This window comes from Frankliniella occidentalis, unplaced genomic scaffold (genome assembly GCF_000697945.3).
Source record: "Frankliniella occidentalis isolate FOCC.00 unplaced genomic scaffold, Focc_3.1 Scaffold20, whole genome shotgun sequence".
Lineage (NCBI taxonomy): Eukaryota > Metazoa > Arthropoda > Insecta > Thysanoptera > Thripidae > Frankliniella > Frankliniella occidentalis.
Window position 1 is genome coordinate 1,731,926 of NW_026267150.1, and position 22,333 is coordinate 1,754,258.

Sequence of the window (22,333 nt, forward strand, 5' to 3'; positions counted from 1 at the left end):
AGTGTGGTTCACTATTTCGAACGCCCATAGCTCCAAAACCATTTGACTGACATATCTGTCAGATTTGCAGAAAAGCAGAGAAACATTCTATCCGCCTCAAACTGCACTGTTAGAAAAACACACAGAAAAGGCCCACGGTCTGCGCTTTGTTGCCTGGTTCGCCACCGTAATTTGTAGTTACGGTCCATGTCACAGAACAGACCGTAACTTGGAAAAATGTTGGAAAGTCGAATGCAGCTATTAACCCAACCAAGAAACAACAACAATTCATACTGTTACGGCCTGACGTATGCTGAAAATACAGTACTGACCGTAGGCAAACCGTACTTGCCTATGGTTTCTTTTACAGTGTATCTCTTTGCTCTTGTAACATAAGACAGATTTTCTCACATTCCGCTTTAGTGAATCCACCACATCATGATGCACAGCCTTTTTTTAGAGACAAGGCTATGTAGTCCAAATATAAACGTCTGTCATCCGTCCCGGACAGATCGGCAGCTAGGCGGGGATCAAGAGAATGGAATCGGAGGATTTTCTCCTCCTTGTTTTCCCGCCCTACAGTTGTATCAGGCAGCTTGTCATTCCAACTCAAATCCGTTATTCCCTTTATTTTCATACGAGGTAGAATTTATTTCTTTAAGAACAGAGGGAGAGGTACTTTGATTCTAAATTTGACCGCTGATGAAAATATTGCAATTTTTTAATAGTAGTAGTGCTTTACTAATGCTACAATTGTTCTAGAAAAACGTCTTTATCATAGTTGAGCCCATAGCGGGCTTGACGCGGCCTTAGCGTCAGTTCAAGCGAACGGCAAGTAGAACTGGAAATAACACACTGTGAGCGGCAATTCTGCAGTGCAGACCGGTAGCTCTACCTTAACTTGGGTGAGCCAGTGTAAGCGCTGCGCTTGGCAATCATCGGGGTCGCGTTTTTCCAGCCGCAAAATTTTACGACGTGGCGACCGTCTAGACGTACGACAGCAGCGCACTTATTGCATGACTTTATTACCACCCTTGATGCATATATGTCGTGAATGAAAGAGAGAGGGAGAGATATGGAGGGGGTGGAGAAAGAAAGAAGAAGAAAACGGGGAGAGAGGAGGGAGGCCATGCAATAAGGTGAAAGAAATAAAAACTTTCCAGCTGTCGTTCGCGCGTTGCAGTAAACTGTTGCATAGGCAACTACGCTGCTTATACAGGTAGTTAACATGTTACACATGCCGCAGCGAGGTCAAATCGCTCGAGCCAGTACGAAAATCAGAAACTTTACAAACTGAGCTGCTGTCAAAAAATTGGGCAAGCTTGGCTATTTTGAGTTTCACACGACTACTAGGCCCGGAATTGCACTATTGAATTTAGCGACGCGTGCTACGAGCACCTGTAATAAACCTTTACTGCCTCCAAAAGGGACGAGCGTGGGGGGCGAGCGTTGGGGCGCGCGCGTAGCCGTAGAGCTATAACACTCGCGTCCCCTGTTCTAACGCATGGCCGAACTGTTGCTGTTTTACTACGGAATAATCATCATGGCACGCTGGCCTACCTCAGACCTTTAGTACCCTGGTCCGCATGTGGAGCGTGTGCCGGTAAGAAAAAGTACAATAATGTTAATTTTCATTAGGAAAACGTTATTAATAAGAGGTCCTCATCTTGACAAATGTAAGTTTTCTCCCGTTTTCTGGAAGAATGTGCAGATGATTTCTTTTGATTGTAAAGATTTTGAAAAGAAACTTCGTCGAGTTCGATACCAGTTAAATAACCATTCGTGGATTTAGGGGGTGGAAAAGGAAAAGGAACCCTTTGCAGTGCACTTAACACTGCCCCAATACCGCGCCGGCTCTAAAGTAGTTCCGCATCTCAAAGTGCGAGCCTTTTCAATTGGATTATTGATTGTGCACGTTGGCGGTCGAAGGAGCGCCTCGGCGCCGGCGAGGAGGTGGCTCTGATGGATATTTGCTCATCTTATGTCCGACCAAGCGTGCTGCCTGCGCAAGCGCCTCCCTCTTACCCCGCTCCGCACCGCCGGCCCAGTCATGCATGGTACATCAGCCTTGCGGTGCTGCTCGGCACCGCACCGCGCTGCGGTCTGGGGACGCACGACCGCAAACACAGAATCGCACAAGACCGCCGCCCCGCCACACGCGCCGCACGCCCCCGCCGCCCCGCTCGCTGCCCCTCGGGCCTCCCGGGCCGCAGTAGGCTCGAAAATGTCACCCACACTGTTTGGCAGCGGGGGAAGGGGGGGGGAGGGGGCACGAGAGAGTGCGGTTTCCAATCCTGAATGCGTCCGGTAGACACTCGGTTTTTCAATAAGTTGACGGTCTTGATACGTAAATCTACAACTGGCCGTATGAACATGTTGCTTAAAGCAAACAACACGCCAGATGTGGGTGGCCACACGCGGGAAGGCGTGTGTCGCTACACCACGAGCAAACCTACACGTGCGCGTGAAGCTTCGCCTCCGTCGTTCTGGCAACGACATGCGCCCTGGCCTTTACTCTCAGCGGTACTCGCAGTGGGGAGCGTGGGGCGGCGCGCGAGACAAGTAGATGGGAAGGGCCGGGGAGGGAGAAGGGAAAGAGATAGTAGTGGAACTGGGAGGGTTGGGCGGGAGAGGGAAAACTAAGCAGCCAAGAGAGCGGAGCGTCTAAAACCTCTCGCGACACTGATTTGCATTTTCGGAGCCGTTTCTTTGGAGCATCGAGACGAGGCAGGGCGGGGCGAGCGACGCTGCGCGCGGAGAGAGGCGCGGCCGCTTTACCCGTCGCACGCCGTAAAGCCAAGGGAAAGGATCACACTCGGCGTGGTGAAAGGAAAGAGGTGGCTGGGATATTCTCCATTCAGAAACAATTGCTTTCTTTTGTGGGGGCAGGTGGCGGTGGCCTGGCGCCGGGGGAGGGGCTCAGTGTAGTCAGAGGCCGAGAGCCCTGCACAGAATGTTCGGGGCGCAGCATAGCAGCCTACACCCACACTCTCCTCATCGCGCTCTAAAATCTCAGAAGTAGTGGAGTGCATGGTGCAACGCATGTTAAAAGGGACAAAAGTCACAACATAAAATATCGTAACAGCTCTCAAATGTGAAACTTTTTACACTTTTCGGTAGAAGGAACAAAACGGTATGGTTATCTCCGAGGGATGAAAGGAAATGATAAGAGCCAGTTGAGCAAACTCTGCACCAGAAACGAGGCCGCTTATGTTGTTTTCTCCGAGCCGTAAGCTGTCTCGCGAAATGAAGTAGAAAGGACCCTCAGGTGGGGAAAGGAGGTAAGGGAGGGGGTGGGTGGGGGTGCTAGTAGGGCCTAGGCATTAGACAATTATACCTCCACCGGCCTACAGAATTTTAGCGGCTGCCACCAACAATTTTCTCCGGGACAAAGAGAAAGGGCGCCAAGCTAACGGGGAGCTGGCACGCAGAACAGCACTGGCCTCTACGTGTCAAGCCTCGCGCGCAACCACTTCACCTCGCTAACGCCAAGTCCACACATCGTTCAAAAGCTAAATCCCTCAGTTGGGCACATCGACCAAAGGTAACTGTTTTCAAGATACGCACGCGGGGTTAAGGAGTCAATAGTCGACTGCTACAGTCAAAAATCGGTTAGAATAGCTATAGTTATCCCAGAAACTTATTAGGTTACCTATTCAAAAACCACAAAAATATTCATTGGCAAAATTTATATCTTTTCTTTCCGTGCGCGTTAAGAACTGTAGATGAAGAGTGACAGGGAGCCTTAAAGGAGGCGGTCAGAGAAACCTTCCAACAATAGGAAAATACTTCACGGCTTTCGGATGAGGCACGAGCGTGTCCTCATCTGTGATTATTAACTAAAAGACCGATTCAGTTTCATGCGGAACACACATTGTTCGCCTTTTCTTATAGCAACAATGACAGCCCTACTAAGAAGTATTGGTCTTTTCTCGCTATACCCACTTTCCGTTTCCCGGCCCCGTTTCCTCTCCTTTCTTCCTACTTTTTGTTTGCTGCCTTCAGCTATAGCCCATTACAGAAAGCCATTATTACACGAGCAGGTCCGACAACAAATAATGTTTTAACGCACTAATTAGTTTTTTTCTTAGCGCCTCATTCGCTGCCGTGGTGCTCGTCCGTCCACATTTTCACCCAGCAGGGCAATTCCTCGACAATGCCCCGACTCCCCGCCCCCTCCCTGAAAAAATGAGCGAATTTCCCTTTTTACGTTACATAACTTTTTCCGTAACATTCAATGCTTTTACTCACAGTAAGCATCACAATAACAGGGCAAATTCCATGAAAGAAGGTCAGAATGTCTGTGCAACAGTGCAACGACATTACGGAGAGGTACCACAGGATTTAGAAGCACATTCCCAGACGCGTCTTCTTAAGACGTTTTTATATAGTATGTGGCACCTCTCCGTCACTCACAAATGCGGTTACTGAGAGACACGCCTACAGGATATTACCCAAGAAATAAAAAGTACGTGCACCAAATTTGTAGATTTTAACAACTAACATACCATATCATTTATATCAGGGGCAAACTTTAACACAGAAAATGACATTATCAATTTTGAAATGCACTGAAGTGGCTTTTCTTCACAATCGATGAAAATAATGATACGAAGTTCATTTTTGCTCTGGCAGGTAGCTGGCCCCATCATTTCTTGGCAGGAGGGTAAACTGCAGAGAGTCCCCGCGTACTTATTGGCAGGGTAGACTACGCTCCCGACTGTTATGGGCGAAACGAGCCTAGAGGGAGAAGCCCGCCAACCCCAATATTGTCCGCATCATATTCCCATTAGATTTAGTAATTTAGGTCCGACCCCATCCCACTGGTTCTCTGTTCTCCCCCTTCCTCTCCTCCCCTCCAGCCATCCCCCAACTAGCCCGGCGAGGCCGCCGGCAAGTCTTGAGAGTCGAAGAGACTGGAAATGGTGGGAAAGTGCGTGGTGGTCTCGCAGGCGCGCCTTGATTTTGCCAGTTCGGGTGGAAACTTTACCACATAAACGCCCTGAGCAAAAACGAGAGACTGATCGCCTTATAGATATAATCATTTCTCGTGACACAATGTAAATAGAAGACGGAAATTTCATCCCCAAATGTTGTGATTTTGCTCTTGTTTGGGTTGCAATATTCATACTACTAATACTAGAATTCTCTTCTTGTATATAAAACTAATCGGCATGCTTCTGAAAGATGCACATAGTTGCCACTAGCGAAGTATAATATTTTATCTGGTTAAAATGTGTGCTTTGATAATATAAACATTATGGACATACACAACAGAAAGACAAAAATGTATTTGTTTTAGTCGTTAGAGAAGTATACTTCACGTCACCAGGAGCGAGTTGAGATACCATAAATTAAACACTTGTTGATCTTTATTTAATCCGTCCTCTCTATCTCTAATTAGGTCTCCGACGTGCGTCTTTGAGACGAGACAAACTGTGCTGAGTCCAGGAGACCCACACAGAGCGTTGTGAATTCAAGAAAGTGGCGCGCAAATCCCACCTCAACGGGACACCGTGTATAGTGGCGTAAGCGCACACATGGACCTCTTTAGGTTATAGCCATACCCTCATGCTCCCTCCCGTATGGTTTATGAGACGTCAGGCAATCCTCCCCTCATCTCCTTGTATATTCGCCCCCTCAACTCTCGCTCCCTACCCTGCACCCCACTTGACCTCCCTCTCTTCATCACACCCTCACATCCCTCCCGGTTGCGAGGGAAGGGATGGAGGGGAAAGGAGGGGGAGCAGCAAGGGTGACAAAATGACGGCGGTAAGGCCTGTAAGGAGGAAATGGGAAGAAGCAACCTAAACACTATACTTACCGGCACCCGACTTATCTGACGCACAGAGTATGTGCGCTAAGAGCGTGACTGCGGCCTGCTAAAGAAGATGGATGGAGGGAGAATGTTGGTGACTATACTCCATCACCGGCATTCCTCAACTAGCCCGGTAAAAGGGGGGCGGTTAGCTCGGGTTGGCCTTTGCCTCGGCAAACGGAAGTCGCTCATATGTTACCCAGAGATCTACTCTGCAGCTGTAAAAATAAAATAGACGGATGCAAAACAAAAACTTTGGTGAACGGGAAGGGATGTTTTATGAAAAAATGATGTTAATTAACAACACTTGTGTTGTTGCATAGCAAGACATGTTTGTTTTTGTCCCAAATATTTAGAAATACGAGTCATTTGGGTAGAAAAGAATTGTAGTGATTTTCCGCTCTGCAACAAAAATTTTGTTCCAAAACTAACGTATTTATGCTCGTTTCTCGGGTAAACTCTGAATCCGTACTGAATATAACCACAAGGCGGAATTGATTAGACCTGTGGGGTGCGTGAGTAGTTGTGCAAGGCTGTCACATCGCGTCACATCGCATCTTTAGGAGACGGATGTAGAATCTAGGGGGCCAATGGGCGACAGCGAGCAGGTGGGTGGCGATAGGTATGGTCGCGGAGCGCGACGGCTAGGGTGGGGCAGGGCGAGGCGCGGCGAGGGCGTTCCCGCTGTCTGCCCGCATTAAGATGGCGCCGATAAGACCGTGGGCAATAAACATGGCCACTCCGGCCGTTAATGCGTGTGAACACGCTGTGCGCTGTGCCAGAACGCGCGCTGCCACCACCCGCCAGAGGAAGCAGCACAAAACGCACAGCACTTTTTCAAACCAAGAGGAAACGAGGTAACGATAGATAATTCTGGTTGGCTTGATTTGTTTTTGTGCGCTCTCGACTCACTTTCTTTATTTCTATGTGACGATTAGTTCGTTACGATTGTAACAGGAAAGATAATTACTTTTTGTAAGCAGCAACACGTTTGTAAGAGAGCGGAAATTGTGCCTCACGAAAGCACAAATCTTAAAGAAAGAAAACTGCGGTGGACGCCCGAAAACCCTAAGTTCCTTTCAGGCGGTTACTGTTGTGAGGCACCGTACCGGAAAATTTGAATACCCAAATACGGACTGACGAGTACGGCGCTACCGCGTACACGAAAATGGGGTACGGTTAGCGCCATACACTGCGCTGCGTAATCAGTTTAACAAATGCAGCAACGGAACGGCGTAATTGGTTCCAAACTCCACTATGATTTTTTACAGTGCATGGCAGGATATGTGTTTTTAACCGTAGCACAAGTTCCTACCATTTGCAGCAAATACTGATCGGTGACACAGCATTCTTCGATAGCAGTTCCACTGTAATCCTGCAACGGCCACGCTTAAGGGATCAAGCGGACACACCACGGCCTACAGGGCCAGGCTCGGTGGGGCTCTCTTACTAGCCAGACCGCCAGTGGCGAAGATCATTACTCTTCGGCAGTCATTCTTCTTTCTTGGTGAACAGTGGGGCCCCCGCGCACGCAAAAAAATGTATAGGCTGGGAGGGAGAAAGATCAACAACGCTGAGGCAGAAGCACAGAATCAGGGACGATACAGAAGAGACAGAGAGGGAGACGGTCGTTAGGATAGAAAAGGGAGATGAAAAGGAGGGAAAGTTGGCCGCAATATGCAATATTTCTGTCACTTCGAGAGTCATCATTGTCTGAGCGATTGTCAAAAGGCATGCGTATTTTTCTCAGATCCGCCATCCTTTAAAAGGCACTGGTAATCCTCTCGCTGAGGAAAAGAATAAGGCGTCCCAGATGTACAAAACCTAGTAAGTTTCTGGCAAAGCGGAAAAAGAAAATGGTCAAAGTTTATTTAAAATATTTTTTGGCCGAGGGAAACGCACTAGTTAAGCCGTCGGGGTCATATTGCTTAGCGAGACCAGACAACTCGGACGCAGCGAGAGAGCTCTCAGGGGAGAGCCAATTACCCGGAATAGATTTGCAGTGGTGCATCAATAGGGATTGTCCAGTGAGATAATCCACTTGCAGCGGCCCGAGCACCTGTACTGGGAGAGAATGATAGCCCTGCACTGGTGTCCGGATTGCGAAGAAACATTTAGCAAGCAAAGTCGAGAAAAGTTACATATAACTACAAAAAAAAGAAGATTTAATTCTCATGGGCTCATGAGTATGCTTTGAATGACAATGATCTTGATTTTCAGTGCTACGGGGACTTCTGCAAGCGTACCTCTGCATACAATATTGTGTGTCGTTGGTTGTTGTAAATTCACTGTTATTCAAATCCTGAGACGTCACAGTTCAAGGACTGTGACTCGTGTCACATTTGTTCGAATACTCTGTCACATTAGTTCGAATACTCTGTCACATGCACTTTAAGGTGAACGCTTCCATGCACATAGCCAGTGAGGATAGAGCGAGGCAAGGATACGTCATGTTCTAAGGAATATGTGGCACTAAGCAATGTGGTACAATTACCTGTGACGTCACTGTGTTTGAAAAAAAGAGTGAATTACAATTTTTAATACCCAACACCAAATAATGTATTTAGGCATTTTAACAGAAGATCGCATGTTAGAGACAATGTAACGATACAGTCCGTGGTCAGTTGAGAGAACGGATTGGGGGAGGGGGTGCAGGGGCACGCAGATTCTTTTCGCATGCCCTGTCCCTGCGAACCTCCTCTAGGCCATACGACAGCTCAGCTTTTCCTCCTATGGTAGCCACAGGCGCGCAGGGCCTACAGCGTCAAAGGGATATTGAGCTTCCATCGATGCAACAGTCTAGTACACACACGACCAACGATGCTCTTGTACTATAAACACCAGCATCCCCCACAGTTAAAACGTTGGGGTCGAATTATTAAGGACAGTTCACTGTAAATTTCTTACGAACAATAGGTTCGTAATGCAAACCAAATCCTTTGTAGATTACGAGGGATTTTGAAGAGTTGTATTACGAACTGATTGTTCGTAAGCTTACGAACAAATAGTTCGTAATGCAAACCGATTGTTCGTAAGGACCTGTGTAGCCTTACAAACAATCGCTTTGCAGTACAAACAATTTCTTTGCAACACAAAGAACGAAAATTGTTCGCAACGTTGCAAAACATTTAGTTCGTAAGGTTTTTACAGTGTTAAGCGCTGCCTTTCGCCCAGCCCTTTCACCCATTGGGAGATAAGCCGAGTCAAATGAATTTCATCACACTAAAAAAAAAAACTTCGAATTCATTTGTTTGTGACATCCGTGATGCATTGCACCTTGCCCCGAAACGCACTGTAAAAAGCTTACGAACTAAATTCTTTGCAACGTTACGAACAATTTCCATTTCAAAACGAAGATGCTGAAATGTGCCCTCCGAGGGGGCTGAAGAAATTTTAAGTTTCGTGTCTCCGCAAAAGCACTAAAAGGCCCTTAGGGTGCTAAAAGAAAGTGCCTTTGAAAAGGCGCTTAACCTTTACTTCCTTCAAAAATGTTGCACTTTTACGCTGCGCTAAAGTTCCAGTTGTTTACTGTTAAAAACACAAGATGCATGACTGAATGCTCATCGGTAGACAGTTCTTAGGCTCTCGCAGAAACTGGTGCCTCGTGGTCCCACTGCGCAGTATGCCAGTATTCAAAGCGCCGCCTCCCGTGACTGGCTGCTCAGGCTCACCCTTTCCTGACCTTTAGATGTCCTTCCCATCACCCACCCTTTCCTCTTTTTTCACCAATAAGTCCCCCCCCCCCCCCTTTCTATCCCCATTTCACCTTCCCGATCGCCCTTTCGCTAACCCGACCCGTCGCGATCGGACGCAGAAAATACCCCTTATTCCTACCGCCTCTTGCCCACCGTACTGGCGAAAACCAGGCCAGCAGACGCCGGAACGCATCTAACTACGCGACAACTACGGAGTTGCACACTTACAAATATTTAACTTGCAATTGCACTCCTTCAAGTGTTAAGCGGTTGCACACTTCCTTTATCAGTGTGACGTCACGTCCAGTTCAGTTCGACATCATGAAGTGTTTAGCTTCTTTACACTTGAAACTGCACATCATTTGTTCCGCAACTTTTTACATTATTTGTTTTACAAGCAACTACGGAGTTGCACACTTGCAAGTACTAAACTTTCAGTTGCACACTTACAAGTGTTAAGCAGTTTCTTACTTAGTTCACTGTGAAAAATTGTCGTACCGGGTACAGGAAAATTTTCCATGGAAGAAGTCGTACAAGTACAATCTAAAATTGTACAATTTACTAGCCCCATGCATCGACTTGGAATCGAATATTGAGCGACAGCGGGAGGTTGTACATGTACAACTCGTATTGTAAATGGCAAATTACAAAATATATCGTACATGTACAAATATATTTCTCACAGTGGTTTATCAGTGCACTTGGTGTGCAAAAAATAGAAATTCCGTTCACGTTTTGGTAACTAATGTTTAATATTTGCACACTAAGAACTATGCAATTCAGTTTAACACAATGTGATGTTCAAAATCATGAGTTGCACACTCGAGTGCGCAATATTTGCCCACTTGTTTTACCAGTGAAGAGAGAATCACGAGTCAACTCACTAGCAGGCTTGGAGAGGCATTCCTGCATGTTGACTGACCGACTAGGAGAACGTGGTTGGGGTTGGGCGGGGAGGCAGAGCGCGATCGACTGAACGGGTTGTAATTGAGGCGGATACCGGCAGCAACCCACCACTTATCATGTTTGTACGATGCGCTCGCTGGAGAGCTTCGCCCCTTCCTTGTCTCTCCCTTCGTTCTTCTGCATCTCTCTGTCTCTGCGCCTCCCCAGCCCCCCTTTCCCCTTTCCACTTCTCTCTCTCTCTCTCTCTCTCTCTCTCTCTCCCTCTCTCCCTCTCTCTCTCTCACACACACCCTTTAAACTCTCATCTGCCTGCTGGGCAGCGGAAATGGAATGAAGACGCCGATCCCCGGTGCCGCGGTGCCAACCCTCCCTCTACATCCTCTACCTCTCCCTTCTCTCACACTACATGCTAATATTTACGCCCGTAATTCGATTCGCCCTGGCGTTGGAGGCCCTCACTCGCCAGCCCTATAACTACACTGTTCACAACGAGCTCTTTACCGTCACTGCTTATTTGTTTAAAGTTATTATGCTTACTGAAACAAATGCTACGAAGTGTCCTTGCCATGAAATATCAATAAATTTAAGAATACATCAAAATCACGTACGCCACATTCAACAGGAAGTACGATAAATGCACTGAAAAACAAGCATAAAACATAAAAAAAAAAACAATGTTCTCAAATTGCTTGTCTAGTAAAAACCATTTTGAAATAGCCAACAATTATTTTAAAGCAAGTAAGCTTAATTTTCAGAAAGGCATGTGTCGTACGTGCCATCATAATTTTGAAAATAGGGCCAAAGAAAACTTTCAACGTAATTTTTTCTACAGGTTTCGGTCAATTCGTATGAAATTCCAGTGATATCTTTGTACGCTGCAGTTATGCTATACCACATGCACACGCGGGTTGCCTACTCGCACGGCGTCAAAAGGTGACATGGGCAACGTGGGAAGGAAAACCCGCCCACACCCGTGCATGCGGCGACAGCATAACTATAATGCGCGGGCTTTACTCATGCCACCTAGTACACGTACAGGTGTACGATTTGCGGTTCACTTTGTTGATATTCACTCCAGCCAGCGTGCGCCTTCCTTTGCGGCAAGGGGGAACACCGATAACTCACGGGCCGACCAGGAGGGAAAGGAGCGCGAGGAGGTCGCTGGACCCCCGTGCGCAGCGGGGTATGGGGGCGTCCACCCCACCGCGGGGGTGGCGTGAACCAAGGGGGTGGGAGGGAGCTGCAAGGGAGGGGAGCAGATAGCTCTCGTCTCCCGCCCCCGCCACCCCCCATCCCATACCGCCAGAGTTATCCCCCGGCGAGGCATCCCAGCCCGGCCCGAGCCCGGCCCCGCCGCCGGCGCGCCGTGTGTGCGGGGCGCGGCGGCTGCAGGTGCACGACAGCCGTCACGCACTTGCCGCTCTTAACGCCACGCCACCTGCTGCCTGTCACGGCCGCCCTTATCTCCTGTCCACATCAAATCAGACCCCCTCCCCCAACACACACTTTCTCTCCCTCCCCTCACCTCCCTGCGCCCCAGCGCCCGCCCAAATACCCCCTCTCCACACACTTTTCTGTCGTACTAGTTAATTTCTGCACCCCCTTCCCCCCTTCTTCAATCACCCTGCTACTGGTAAAACAAAGGCATGCCCACACCACGTCGTTCAAATTTCATGCGTGTCTGTGTGGCGTGGCGGGGAACCACCGCTATACTCATTTTAAATTACTGCCCGCGCTATGTATGTATGTGTACGAAAAAACAGGAGCCAGAAACCGCAAAAAAGAGAGAGAACGGCGATACTACATGCTACAGTAAATGTTTCACAAAAGAAGACTTCTGAACTGAATAACATGTTTTCCGTAGATTCACTACGGGTTACATAACATACAGGGGTCTTTGAAAAATGAATTGCCTATCTATCAAGCGGCTCGGCAGAGGCGACAAAGTCCGGGGAAGTGGCAGCAAACGCGTCCTTTGCCTATTCTATCATATTGTACTAAAACTTTCGTGCGACGACTCGCCCTGCCAGCCAGGATTATTGGACATGATCATAGAGATCATTCTCCTCCCCGCACCGCGCACGTGCGCACAAACATACACGCGAGGGGGCTTGCATCCACCCCCACCCCTCCCTCTCTCCGCCACATGCCTCATCCCCTTCCCCCTCCGAGCAAAGATTTATTCCCTCGCGATTCCTCAGGTCCCACCGTCGTACATGTATTACGGGTGGGGGGCATTTGACGGCTTGTGAGCGATGTTCGCGTATAGTCAATATCTTACAGTGGTGAGGCATGGGACGCGAATGGGAAGGGGGGAGGGGTCAGATAGGTTGGGGAGAAGGGCGCCACATTGGGGAGAGGGAGGGGGGAGGGGAAGGGTGGGCAGCCCGGGGCGCCGATAAATCCGGGTCGTCCTGTTTTATAAGGCCAGCAGGCAGAGCCGGGGTTGGAGGACGCGCGGCTGGTACCACCGAAATGTGATACGAGCAGTCCACTGCGACCTCGCTGCGATATTACAAAGCAGAGCCATTCTTTTCGCGTCATATTTTAAACTGCCAGTGTTTATTATCATTTCTGTTTCCCTTTTGAAAGTAAAGGCTGAGGGGGGAAAGGGCGACGAGCAAACAGCGAATGGAACTCCATTGAAAATGCAAACAATGTTGGTATTTTTTATAATATTTTATGAGAGGCTTAAATCAGTCATTAGTCCAACCTTAAACTCAGAATGCAAACAGCTCCAACGTGAAGAGGGAGCTCTGTGTCCGACAAACATATGTTTCGACTTATGCCCCAGGATCCATTGATTAGATTACGAAATTCATTGTTCTTGTTGATAAAGGTGAGACCGGCCTGATCGTACAGTATTTTGTTCACTTGATCAAATGTTAAGTTGGCTTCGGGGAGAAATTCTCATTGATCCAACATTTTTTGGTTAAGACAAAACGCTTTTCTCAGTGGGTGGCAGAAAACTCCGCACTTAGTCAACATCAACAAATAAAGAATTTAACGGAAGAGCTGAACACCTAGAAGCGCCGAACAGTGCGTAAAACTTGCACAGGCATTTTGGCATATTCAACTTGCACCCGCACATGTGCGTTGTACACTAGTGTACAACAGTTTAACAGTCGTGTGAATTATTTAGCACCGTCCAGTAGGTCGTCAGAACAACACCTGCTTTCGAGCTGTTATAATGGATAAATAGAGCATACGCAGCAAATGTGGACAGTGAGTTCCATGGTTAATGCTTCAAGCGCGAGGAGCGCATGTGTCATCTTGCTCTGCTCTATACGCTGAGGTAATTGACTGATCAGCCCACTGCAAACAGCGTACCAGGCTCACTCGCTGCATGATTCATGCCGCGAGAGTGAGAGAGGATGAAGATAGGGGAAGGGTGTAGGGGCAGAAAAGAGAGAGAGAGGGGGAGAGGAGAGAGGTCCATGTCATGTTTGATATCGCAACGCCCGTTCGTCGGAAGCGACACAGAATGACATGTGTGGGGCAGTTAGGATGTTAGAGAGAGACAGAGAGGGGGGAGGGCGGTGAATTTGGGCGCCAGGGAGGACGAGGTGGTCCACTGGTGCACCTCACCACTCATATATGACACGGTTCACCTCCACATAGTCTAGCTAAATTGGTCGGTGAGCAGGGATGAAGGCATTCATGGTTTTCGGGAGCACTACACGAAAACAAACTTAAAAACAAAACCAGTGTCTGAAATCAGACAGTTTGCAACCTTATTGTTAGATGTGGTTTATCGCAAGGAAAAGAAAAGAAAATTGTTTGTTGAGACAGCTAGTTGGTATTGTGATAACTTAAATTTTTTGTTGAGGTTATAAAGTTTCTGCTGTCGTAAGTGTGTTGCGGCCTCCTGTTACGTCTGCCAAACTCAAAGACTGAATCAACGAAACCAATCCGATGGTGGCCTAGCAGCTCATCTGTGGCACTATGGTTATGACACGCACGGACATAATTTAGCTGCCCGGAAATCAACTAAACTCTTTGATGTCCCAACTATTCCCTTTTCTCCGTGCACAAAAGGCGCGTTATTGTATAACCTCTACGGTTGAAAAAGTGAGGGTTATGAATTTGCATACTCTAGTAATAGTATTCTAGTAATACTGTAATCATATCCAAAGTCGCTACAGCAACTCTTAATGCAGATTTGCGACGGGGATGCGCAGTGGGCGTGGCACGGCGTGGCCCACATCCCGACATTCCCTGCTGCGCCGCGCTGCCGCGCTGCGCCGCTGTATCGGCTGCTGCGCTGCAGCAGGACTTGCTCCACTGATCCTCTCGCCCGCTGGATAAGAACCGAGCGTTCGTGCAGAGACTCCTCGACTCATTGGGCGAGGCGGGAGGGATGGGCCGCAGCCCTGCCGCTAGAGTTTGCTCCACTCCACTCCCACCCCCCAAGATATGCTGGTGTAGTTTGTAATTCTGGAACTGGCTCAGAGCAGCGAGAGCTGGCGGCGCCACCCCCGCCCCGCGCGTCCCGGGACGAGGACGCGGATCTGAACGGAATAAGGAGAGCTAGTGAGGGCGAGATAGTGGGGGACTGTTTTAATATTAGGCGCACGGCCTGCAGATTAGCTCATCCTAAATGAAGTCCCGCGTACTTCTGTCACGGACCTTCACCACTGCCTTGATATACGGAGCCACCGAGCCTTTTCCAACTGTAAGAGGCTGCTTAGATTTTGCATGTACATCAGCGTTTCCTGAAATGACCCGTGCAATATCCGAGCTTGAACCCAGGTATATTAAGAACTGACGACATAGTAATGCATGGACGCGCAGTTTAATGACATTCCTCGATTGAATGTATCCGTGTTCTCCTTTTGAATGACTGTGAGCCAACGACAAAAGTGAAATAACCGAATCTCATGCCACCCCATTCCATTTTCATTGTCAAATGCATATGCAATGAGCAGATCACTATCGTAAACAATAATAAGGATTTCAAAACAGACAAAAAAGATCTAGAATAACTTTTTTAGTGGCTTGTATGCTCTATTTAGAAGTAAATTCTACACACCATGCTACAAAAAATAGTCAAATAATATTTAATGGGGATCAAAATATTCGAAACGCATTTGGAGAAAAATAATGGTTTTCCAAAAGACACACTAATATTATTATTCAAAATATCAGTGATTGTACTAAAAATCTGCTTTGGCTTCTTTACCCAGTCCTAAATTAAGTTTGATGGGTATTTGTGTCACTGAAAGGTAACCTGCTAGCCCCTGAAAGTGAATTCTTTGTTTTTGCAGAAGCACCTTAAATTATGGGTCTCCAAAGAGAGTTTCAGCGACACATACTATAATTATAATAACGTTTGCAATGACCAGCAGAATAAGTAAACGAGTAGCTAGTTGCTCAGGCTGAACGGCCAGGCTCTTTCGCCACGCAGTCCTAAGAATACTTGGCTTTTCAAATCGAATAAACAACGGCAGTAGCGCCCCTTCTGCGTGGCAGCGCTCAGCGCTATCTTCTCATCCCCCTTTTACGAGCAAGTTATCACCTCATTTTCTTTCGCTCAGCCCAGCCAGCTGAGCTTTCGCCCTCGGCTCTTGGCGGCTGGCCGGGCTACTCCACCCCGAACTAGGTTTGGGCTCCAACGGTCCCCGCAAGGAAAAGCAAAAGCCATCCATCAAGCCCCCCAAAATACTATCGAGGTAGCGAGAATGAGAGGTCTTCTTCTTCCTTGGCGATAAGACACTGTTGTTGAGAAAAAGGAGAGTAGTCAGAGGATAATTACTAGTCGAGTGATAGAGTGCCGTGGGCAGTCACATTGGCTCATCTAGCCGCTTTTCTGAAAAGCGATACCCCTAGAATAGGAAGCAGTGATGGGTTTAGACCCTAAACGTACCACTGCAGTGGCTAATTTCCAGATCGACTCTTGAAATCCTAGGATCTGCCTAGCAACCAATTGCTTCGAAGGAAAAGTCTTGGAATTTTGGTCTGATATGCAAGGGGTTGCCTTGGATTACTAGACGAAAATTCCTAGTCTTTTCCTTTGAAACAAATGGTTTCAAGGCAGATAATAGGATTTCAAGGGCCGATCTGGAAATTATCCACCCGTCCTTGAAATACACGAAATAGTCTTGAAATCCAAGAAAATCTTTTTACCGCGTGCTTCCTAATTAGTAATTTAGGACTGGATGAATTTTCCAGGCTTGAATGTGTACTCACCTAGCACACCCAATCGGTAGTTGACTGTGACGACAACCACCCCACCGTACGATGCTAGCACGCTGCCATCATAGACATTCCCGGAGTTCCACTCGTACGATTCGCCATGGATGAAAACGATGACTGGCGCCAGACGCACGTTCTCCCGGGTTCCCACTGAAAATCAGAAAAACCATGTATAAGTTGTTACGATGGACACAAGACAAAGAAGTGATCAAGACGTAGGGAAGAAAGAATACCAATGAAAAATTATGTTGAATCTGTTTTGTTTCGCTTTCGTCTAACAAGTTGATTTACTCATACAGTCGGGATGCATTTACGTATGGTTCCCTAGTAATTTACTTCTTAATGGGTAAGTTTCAGTTTTTCTAACTGTATGGAACTGCCATAATATAAATCCATAGCCGAAACGAATCCAGCGGCAAGGGAAACGCACACAATAGCCTGCGTTTACGTCTCGATTCTCACACAGCTGCAGCAGTTTCGACGAAAGCTGAAAGCAGCAGCCGATCGCAAACTTCGCGGGCGCGCGCAGCAGTTAGCGGGACTTCCCCTCCGGGAAACACCACCTATGCCAACTATAAAGATGGAGGAAAATAAATTTGCTGCCGTCGCGCCGCGCGCGCCGACTTGCAGAGGACGAGACGAGGGGAGGGGTGAGTGGGGAGACTTTGTACGGAAATCACTCCGTAAAGTTTGCCCACCCGCGCGCCTTACGAGCCAGCAGCCCGGCCCCGCCCCGGCCACCCCCTTGAAGGCCGAGCTGCGCCGGGCTGCGCCGGGCTGCGGCGGCCCGAGGCGGGCGGAACATTTTCAATGCCTGCCGCGACCACCGCTGCGGGGAGTTCCCTTGATTTATGCCCAGACGCTGTTCGGACGTAGTTAGGCCAGAGACAGCCTAGTCGGGAGGTTCAGGCGGGCTGCCTGCGACCTGCCGGGCCCAAAGACCGGCCTGCCCTAGTGCAGCATCTGGGCCAGTAATTTCGCCGAAGACAGAGCAAAAACGAGGGGCTCAGACCGTGAAACAATACAACTCGTTACAGCGAGTAAGTAGTTTGTCGCCCAGACTCCGCCTCGGCTCTCCTGCCTCGCCCCCATCCTCGGCCCCTCTGCACACACGAATTACAAGAACGGGAGTACAAAGCCGCATGCTTCCAATACCAGAGCTACGGCGCCAGGACAAAAAGTTAGGTTTACGCTTAAGAGATGTCAGCGATAATTGCGCAGGCGTGAAGTATGCAGTTAATTCTTTCTTACAAAACAGTAGCTAAAACTTTTTCACGTTTGACGAAGACAATTCCGTCACGAAAGTTGACCTAGGCAGGAACGCAAACAACGCACTTGCTTCTACTCCGAAAAAGCACACTGTTAAAAATAACTGTCACCTAACGACTTACTGCCTGATTGACTTTCCTGTAATGTAACAGAAATGTTCTTTTCATTTGAACACTCTCGAAACTTGTGATATTCGGCCCATAGTGGCCCACAACAAAAACTACTACGTATAACTTTGCTGTACATTTACAAGAAAAGAGAAGTTAATTTTGTTAGCAGCACATTTCGTTCCAAAACAGGACACTCGTATTATTACAATTTTTTTTACAGGAGCAAAACAAAGTAACTGATTTTGGTTGGAAACATTGTTTCCGACAATTTCATTAGCGCTGTTTTTTTAACAGTAAGGCCTGTAAAAATACAGTATATGCTGCTAACAAAATTAATCACATTTTCGCTGTAAATTTACAGCAATTTTTTTAACAGTGCATGTGTGTGAATGTCGCACACGTTTAGATGTGTGAATGCCCATTCGTACACTTACGGGAGGAAAGATGTAAATTTTCCTTTGAACTTCACTCGCTTGTGCCTCTAACGACGTTCACACACCAACAAGTGTGCGACATTCATACACTTGTCTTGCTGATGCACGCACGCTGTTCTTGTGTGTCTATGGCTGACTTTTGGGTTTTCAGAGTGGTCGAAAATGCACACTGCTCAGTTTCCAATGTAGTAACTTATAGATCTGCTGAGTTACAAACATTAAAATAAGCTGGTCAGCCAATGTTTACTCTTTTGACATTCATATTCCCCTGACTGAAGTTTTTCTCCTCTATAAATTTTTCATCCTCGGTCTTACTTAAAACTCCTGGCCCTTCAGCCAACCATACTGCCCCCAGTTTACTCGACCCAAGAAACCTGGGCCGACGGGCCAGTAAGTTCGTGTTTGCCCAGAGTTCCCCTAGTGCTTCCCATAACTGTCGTCCAGCTGTTTGCCTAAGATGTCAAGATATGCCGAGCTTATTACCGGTAGCAAGCTGCTTGGGCCTGGCCAGCCTGCTAAGTGGGGAGGCCATCGTAGATGGAGCAGCTAGAGGGTGCAAGAGAAAAACTGGAGAAGGGCCGCAAGAAAAATGTACTTTGGCGGAAAAAATTACTTGAGCGGGGGGTGACGACGTCGTTTCGAATACCACTGGTACATTAGAGAATAAAAAAGTATTACAGATTTTACCTCGGATTTTTCATGTCGCCGTCGACAAACATTCAGGGAAGAAAGGACTTGGTAATGGTCGGTATACTGCTGTATACACACACGGCACACGGCACACGAATAGTGCAGGCAAGGTGGATCTTTGAAGGTAAGGATCCCAGGGGTGCACAGAGGCCGCCAACTGAGGTGAGTTCCGTGCGATTCAGTCGACAGAGGAAGTGGTCACGGAGAGAATAGACACAAGAGAAAGGGGGCCGATTTAAAAGGGGAGCCGTCGCACAGCGCAAGAACGGTAGCTCCCGGAAAAAAAAGGAATTGTTCCTCCAACTAACGATTTTGATAACAGAAAACAGATAATTTTAATTTGCACGAGCAAACAAATTGCCACTGAAAACCTTTGAGTAGGGTGTCGAGCTCAAATTGAGTGAGACAATTTTGCCTCGCTCAATCAGAGCGATGACTGTTGATGACTATTTGAGTCATATGCACCGAATTCTAACTCTGAAGGAGTAAGATTTCCCTGACCTCGCCCAATTGCAGTGGGGAACATCACTCTCATAACATTTAAAAATATAATAGTTGTAATTTTACAGGTGAACATTTTACAGGCTTTTTGAAAACAAAACAACCCTATCCGTAAAACACGATTTTGGTTGGAACAGTAGTTTTACGAGGAATGTTGTAATTTATTGACACAGCTGTGAAATAAAGGTGGCACTGTAAAGTTACAGAAGGGCTGTAAAATTATCCTGATTTTTACAAATCCACAGGTTTTTGTGGGGAACTGCTTTGCAAAGTTAAGTCCCCACACGGAAAATAGACATCTATAGATGGTGGTAGATGGTCTACCGTTCGTCTATTCGGTCTAGAGACGTCTATAGACGTCAATAGAGCATCTAGAATACGTAAAAACTGTCTATATCTATGTATAGATATACTGTAGACATCGATAGATAGTCTTGAGGTTGTATATCGGATCTATGTATACTTCTGTCGATATGAAGATATCTATAGATCATCTGCCACCAGTCTACGACGTCTAGGTCTACTTTTAACCCAACGAATACGTCTAGTAGATATCTACCCAAAGTCTTGAAGATCTACGTCTTAAAACATGCAAGTTCTAGAAATCTATTGATAATCTTCCTACCATCTACCGAAAGACAATGAGGTCTAGGTAACTCTCCGAGTCATCTCTCATACACCGTCTAGAAGTAGACAATCTATAGATGTGCGTAGACGTCTAGACATCTCTGTAGAAGGATATCATCTTCCAACTCAGCTCCTCCTAGAAGCAACCGATGGGTGAGGGGTAGCGTTCGCGCTCTCGAACCCAAAGGTTGAGGGTTCTAATCCCAGCACTGGTGACATGTTCGAACGTCCAAAGCTAATCAAGGTGGATATAGAGCCATGAGGGAGTAGTCAGTTGGCTCGAGAACATGTCAAATTTTTATTTTTCTCGTAAAATACTCGTCTTTGGTTTGTCTATCAGTAGATATCTATTCAACATCGACAAAAAGACGTCTAATAGATGTTGTAAATGTAGACACTCGATCAATTGTAGACGTCTAGTAGTAGACACGATTATACATCTAATAGATCACTGGGGGTCTACAGAAAGATGCATATTAGACATCTAATAGACGTCTTTTTTCCGTGTGGGTCCGGGCTTAAATTTGTACACAGAATCCAAAAAAACGTCCTCAGATGAGGAAAAAACTCACGATAAATGCATGAGAAACACCCAAATTATCATACTGAAACGATAAAAAATTCATAATCTCCGAAAGATTTATATGACGAATTCGTTGTAGTCTGACAGCTGTTCTGTAATTTTACAACGCTACCTTGAAAACGTAAAAAAGTGTCAATGTTTTATGGGTTTCATGGTATTTCTACAACTGCGCTGTAAAAATGGTTTACGACACCACCTGCCCCAAAATTTAGCTAAACATTTCCTGTAAAATTGCAGAATTTTTTTAACAATATAGGTGAGGATCGGAAATTATGACGCAAATTGAGTGAAAGTTATGTAAGTCGCTCTTTGGAGAGTGATACTTTTGGTGTCACTGATCTCGTTCTCCTGAGAGCAAGATATCTGACTAAGACTTTCAGTGGCTATGGGAACCAATGTTTCTGCCTCTGCCACCACAACTTACACGTCGCTACGATAACAGATGAGGTTGTTGTGAGAAATAACCCTCATTTAGTACTCAGAAAAGTTGCATTGTTACTATAGCGTCGCGTTAGTTAAGGCAGCACAATTTTGCTTCTTATAGCAAATTGTTTGCTTCTGCACTTAAATTGTTTTCTATGTCTATGTTAAAAAAAAACGTTAAATTGGGAAACAAATCTTTTTTTCTTTTGTGCTCGCCACGCGCAGAGCATCATAGTCTCCGGTGGTCTCGAAAGACAGTCATGTTCTGAAATGATCGGCCGATATTTTTTCTGAGCCACCCTTTTATATCATTCCAGTGTAAGTTTGGTGTGGCCGTGTGGCCTCGGCTGGACGAGCGCTGGACATTTTTCCTCATTTCAAGTGAGCAGCCGAGCCTTTTCTCTCCCGTTCCGGCCCGCCTCTGTAATCGTCACAAGTCACGCTACCCGCAGCCGCCTTTCTTTTTACAGAGAAGTGCTTTTACTTTTTTTTTTTCAAAATAATCCGGCAGAGCGCAATTTAGTCCCTGTGCGCGTCGTCTGTGACTCCCCCAGGGACAAGCTGTCATTGTCAGAACGTCTACCGACAGGCTGGCTAAGGCGTTATATCAATCATAACAAAAAGGTAATCTTTCGTTGGGGATAAAAAGATAGGAGCGTCTCTGCTCCCTTTCTCTTCTTTAAAATCACACTGTACTCTTTATGATAAAATCGACGGCAGAAAGACAAAAGCCGACAGACAACTCGGAATTTTCCCTCAGTTTCCTTTAAGAGAGCAACTTTTTCCATATTCAATTAGCTTTTTCAGAAGTAACACTTGATGTTCATTCCAAAGCAAACCTAGTTAACATAACGTAAGGTACCGAGTCACTTCTACAAAACCTTTATGTTCCCTTTGGTTAAAATGTTCAAATTTTGTATAGTCTAAAAGAAGTCCATAAGCCCATAGGTTGAAGAAGAAAAAAAAATGAAAGACTTTTGCCACTCTAAAACGTTGTACGATACAATACAAACTGACAACTCATGTATCGAAGTTCAGAAACAAATGCTTATTATTACTGTGACGCGGTTGGCACAGGTAAGGTGAGACAAGAGGGGGGGGGG

General features: G+C 46.8%; 1 protein-coding gene across 1 annotated transcript in view; it reads right to left on the bottom strand.

Moving 5' to 3' along the window:
- Positions 1-22,333, bottom strand: part of LOC113202245 (neuroligin-2-like) — a 135,701-nt gene that overhangs the window by 42,417 nt on the left and 70,951 nt on the right. Inside the window, exon 4 of the mRNA XM_052264651.1 lies at positions 16,588-16,743. Within this exon, the coding sequence (XP_052120611.1) occupies positions 16,588-16,743 (156 nt within the window). The remainder of the gene's footprint in view (positions 1-16,587; positions 16,744-22,333) is intronic.